At 30.9% G+C, this 5653-nt stretch overlaps 1 protein-coding gene across 1 annotated transcript; it reads left to right on the plus strand.

Moving 5' to 3' along the window:
- Positions 1-4746: 4746 nt before the first annotated feature.
- Positions 4747-5642, plus strand: LOC108967288 (farnesol dehydrogenase-like; the record flags this gene model as incomplete). Its single annotated transcript, XM_018930595.1, is given in 2 exon segments — positions 4747-5436; positions 5502-5642. Coding segments are annotated over 2 exon segments (711 nt in total), but the record flags the coding sequence as incomplete, so codon positions are not given.
- Positions 5643-5653: the final 11 nt, after the last annotated feature.

Here is a 5653-nt window from a genome sequence, read left to right on the forward strand (position 1 = left end):
TTTAACGCTTGACTACTTCTTAGTCAACATACGGGAAGCTTTATACTTTACACTGTACCTTATGTAAATATATACTAGTATATATAATATATGAAGCACGAAAAGACTGCAAAAAACATGTGTAATATTYATTTATTAAAAAAAAAAGATTAATTATTTGCATTTAATTTGCATTGTCTATGTGTATGCATTGCATTAAATATAGGTAGATAAGGGGTATGCTATTATATCATGATAAGTACGTGAGGTGATTACACCATTGATATACTATACCCATGTATATATGCTATAATGACTGTATATGCATAATAAAGAATGACTTGACAAAACATATATATTACAAACACACGAGCAAATCGGTTGGAGCTTTTGTGTTATACGAAATGAGATAAATATTTCATAATATCGGACGAAGGAAACAAGCTATAATCTGTAAGTCCAGCTCATCTCTCGCATATTTGATAAGCAATGAGTACACAGTAACTCTTGCACCTTGAGTGATTGACTATACTTACTTATTGAGTCAAACGTTGAGTGAGAATCAATAGTCAAACTAAAACCATGACTTTGTAGTTCAGCGCACATACGCTACTTGATTGAACTAAGATTGGAACGTGATTAGCGCAACTGTTGTAATGTGAACAGAGATACCTAATAATTAATTAGTTATTTTATAGTAAAGCGAAGATTGCTTAATAAGATGTCTGTTTTTGACGAAATCATTGAATGACACAGCAACAATTTTTCTCCGATTTTGATTTCGATTAAAAACTGCAATRGTTTCAATATATCAATTTTCTTTGTTATAAATCGCGATTCCTACGTTTGAGGTAAAAAGGAAACTTTATAGTAAAATACCAATTTTTTGTACAATATATAAAAATGGCAAATGATTAAATTCGAGTATATATTAAAAAGAGTCCTCACACAAATATACCATACGGTTCGTATTTCGGAAATACAAGCTTATAATGATAGCTATTTAAGTACATGAACTATGCAGTTGAAATTTTTCAGARCACTTGCTAGTTTATAAATGAATATGAAAATCATAAAATTATAATATAATCATGAAAACGGCTTATTAGAACATAAAGCGCTCGTAGAACCGATCATTCAAAAACATAGTTTTTTATTCTGATTAATTGCACTAAGAAGCTGCGAATATGAAATTTTTTGACCAATCTACCAGCATTAGTAATAACAGGATAGTTAAAATCATCAAAATCGGACGACTGTAACATACGATTTCATACAACTATCAAATTCATTTCAAAAATTGGATTYCATACAATAGTGACTCATCTTTGAAAGCTACAAGCACACAATTTTTTAGTATAGTTACTAATTTTAGGTTAAAGGTGGGTACCAAAATTCATTTAATCACTACAAAACAAAGCTGCCATAAAACTGATGTTTCAAAAACACATTTTTCAATAATAGTTTTTAAAATTAACATCCAATTAGAACAAAATATCGTTTGCTATTTACTAACAATTGGTTGAAGGTTTACTGAAAAAAATTGGCCAAATCGGACGTCTATAACAAACAGCTGCCAAACAAATTTCTTTTCAAAAATCGGATTTCGTACAATAGAGACGCAAATTTAAAAGCCATGAATACCAAATTTCGTAGACGCTGTCATTCTACTGATATTTCAAATAAAGGATTTTGTATAATATCATTTCAGATTGGAAAACACTGAATACAACATTTCGTAAATTGTATACTAGCGATTTCGAAATATCTTTCTTTTTAATAAACCTTCAAATTGGTTGTATATATCTATGTATATATGTGCTATTGTATTTATAGCAGCGTCATGCAAAGAAAGCATATGCCTTAACAGCGAACTTTGAAATTGTGCTATCAGGTACTTGAGTAGCATTTTGTTTGGCAAAATTCCACGATTARGCAAATAAAAACAAACAGAGAATTTGATATGGGTAAGTCAAATGCAAAAACTGCTTGTCATCTTTAGTTTAATCGAGAGTGAGAGTGCGACTTGAGCACGCGAGTTTTTAGTTATAGGCGTACTACATAGTATACATATATCCACATATACATATATGATTATTCATATACTATGGCGTATAAACAAACGAAATCGAAGATAATTTACTGTCAAAAAATATGTAAATTTTCGATATACATAGACACAGCAATATTTATAAATATTGCATATACATATGTATAGTATACGTATATCCACATATTGAATATAAAGAGTCAATTATTATTTCGGAGAAATTTACTCTTCTACTCAGCGCGTGCGGCCGTTAGAATTGTTAAGTTTGCATTAAAATTTTGGTTGTTATCTTAACCACACCTGTTTGCTATATATAGATATACATATGTACATATAGTATATGAATATTTTTTGAGTACCTACTTATTTTTTGCATGTGCATATTGATTAGCTGTTGACAAAAGGCAGATAAGGAAAATGCCATTGTTAATATAAATAAACCGAGTGCATTATGTATAAATAAAAGATAGCGCTTAATTGAGTTACTTAATGATCGCTGGAGGTTTAATTACAAACTAATTATAAAATTCTAATACTGTTCATTTTTTTCAAGAAAAAAATTAACTGCTTAGTGGACTTAGAGGACAATTAGTGTTTAATTAATACGCTTCATAACGCTTAATTAATATGCTTCATAGTCAATTAGTGTATAATTGCAGCTTTATTAGCAAAAATTTACTTTGAATTTTATTTAATAGTAAAAATACCAGTCTAGTCATATGTATGTCTTAGTTAATTAGTGAGCAAGTTTTAATTGAATGAATTGAATTTTAGATATTTAGTTAATTGATTCAATTATTATCTATTTTGAAAAAATTATTAATGTATAGTTTTTAGGCTAAAAAAATAATGGGATTTGCKAATCGAAAATTTTTAATAATTTTTCCCTGTTGATTTTCAATATACTTTATAGTCAATTAGAACATAATTACAACTCCATAAGCAAATAATTATGGTGAATTTTCTTTTATAAGAAAAAAAAAAAACGGTTAAGTCATCTGGCCTAATTAATCAGTGAGCATGACTTAATTAAGTCAATTACAATTTTRTAAASAATTAATTAATTGACTAAATTAAGGCCTATTTTGTAACAATTATGCACCTTGYACCTTTTTAGATAAAAAAAATTTTTGGATTTTCCAATCGAAAGTTCTAATTTTTTTCCATTTCGGTCCTTTCAGAATCAATTAAAACTCCATTAGTGAGAAAATAGCGTGCTTTTTATTTAATAAGAAAAATAGCCACACCGTGATCTGTCAATTAATAAATTGACTTAATTTAGGCTTTTCCAATCGAAAACTTTAACAGTTGAACAATTTCGATTGTTAATGCACTTCATAATCAATTAGTGGAAATTTATTTAGAAAAAAAGGTCATCCACTCAACTGCRTTAACTAATCGGTTAGCAAGATTTAACTGAATCAATTATATTATTTCAGATAATTAGCCTATTTTGAAAAAAAAAATTAGTTTTAATAATCTTTAAATTTTTATTGTTAACACACATTAAATTAGTACATAATTGAGTCTAAATTGGTAGAAAATTACAGTGTTATTATTTAATAAAAAAATTAACCATCCAGAGATCTGCTTTCCTTGCACTTCAGAGTGTGTCTTAATTGAGTATATTATATTATTTTAGACAATTAGTTAATGTACTCAATCAAGGACTCTTTTGAAACAATTATTTATGTGTCAGTTTAAAGCTGCAAATAAATATTGTAGTTTTAAATAAAAAACTTGAATAATTTTTCGATTTATGTAGTTAATTACACTTCATAGACATAGTGCATAATTGCAGAAAATTGCAGTGAGTTTTATTTAATAAAAAAATAGTCATTCGGTGATCTGCTTTCATTGCATATTAGCGAGTGAGTCTTCATTGAGTTTATTATATTAATTTAGACAATTTCTTAATTACAACTAGTTAATTAAGTTATTTATATTATTTCAGGCAATTAGTTAATTTAGTCAATTATATGATTTTAGACAACTAGTCAATTATATTACCTTAGGCAATTASTTAATTGAGTCAATTATTTTATTTTAGACAATTAGATAATTGAATMAATTAAATTATGCTATTTTGGACAATTAGTTAATTAATTCGATTAAGTCCTTATTTTAAACAAATCWTTATGCTTACTTTTAAAGCTGGGAATGCGTATTGAAACTCTTCACCGAAAATTTGAATTATTACTAAATTTCTTTCACAAATAAATTTTCGAAATTCAATTATGTCTTTTTAAAAAGTTTTATAAAACATTAMATTTTCTTTAAAATTAAGAGTTTGCTCACATAGGGTACCCATGGGTAAACAACCTTTTTTGCTTAATGGTGTATAATTTTGTAAACTTAACTGAGCGTGTCTGAATAGCACAAGGTGCGACTCTATTTAGAATCAAAATTTCTAAGCTAATTGAGCTGTTGCAACGCAAATATAGTTAATTGAAACCCGCTGCAAAAGTACAAATTCCGATAAACTTTACCTCGTTGGTTATTCAATATTTACTAGTTGAAGCGACTCCTTTTTTACTGTGCATTTATATACGAACCAGGAAATATATATTTATCTCAGTATATTTCTACATTAACTTGTATACATATGCCTTAATCTGGTGACGCCCAATTTATCTGCGTCTTTAACATTTTATATACCAAAATATTTACTTGAGAACGCGTGCAAAGAGCTCGCCAATATAAATTAAGCTGCAGAGTTCTTACGGCTTTTAATTTTCGTCAAGAAGCAGAAGCTTCTCAGCGCATAYCGCACTGCATTTAGCAATTCGAAAGATTAAAACAGTGCCGACACTCGTCGTGTATAAACCCAARTGAAGATGGAGCGCTGGCTGGGACGTGTAGCTGTGGTTACCGGCGCCAGTTCTGGTATTGGTGCGGCCTGTGCGATGTATCTCGCAGATAATGGTATGCTGGTGGTGGGCTTAGCGCGACGTAAAGAACGCATTGAAGCCTTACGAGAAACGCTGAAACCAGAAGCCGGTCAACGACTACATGCCATACAATGTGATGTGCGTAAGGAGCAGGAAATTGTGGATGCCTTCAAGCGGATCGAGTCGGAATTTGGACCGGTTGCGGTGCTGGTGAACAATGCAGGCATAATGCGTGGCAGCGATTTGGTGAGTGAGGGTAACTCTAGCGATTTACGTGATACGATCGATACGAATGTSTTGGCCGTGGCATATTGTACACGCGAAGCGTTTCGTGCGATGCGCGAACATGGTGGTGATGGACATGTTTTCTTGATTAACAGCATTGCGGGGCATAACTTTTCGAATGTGCCGGGCTTATCGTGGAATCTATATCCACCTTCGAAATATGCTATGACCGCTATGACGGAGGTTTATCGACAAGAATTCTTGAAATACAACACGAAGGTGAAAGTAACGGTGAGTTGTTGTGGAAAGTTAACCAAGAGATTTTTGCGATCTTATGAGTGTTTTGTTGTTTGCAGAGTATAAGTCCTGGTGGCGTGCTTACAGAGATTTTGCCAGCACATCTGCTACCGGAGGAYAAAACCGGTTTACCATTGCTTAAGCCTGAAGACGTGGCCGATGCATTAATATATTGTCTGCAGACACCGCCGCATGTGCAGGTGAGTTAAAA

Source organism: Bactrocera latifrons, unplaced genomic scaffold (assembly GCF_001853355.1).
Source record: "Bactrocera latifrons isolate USDA-ARS-PBARC rearing strain unplaced genomic scaffold, ASM185335v1 scaffold_182, whole genome shotgun sequence".
In the NCBI taxonomy this organism is placed as follows: Eukaryota; Metazoa; Arthropoda; class Insecta; order Diptera; family Tephritidae; genus Bactrocera; species Bactrocera latifrons.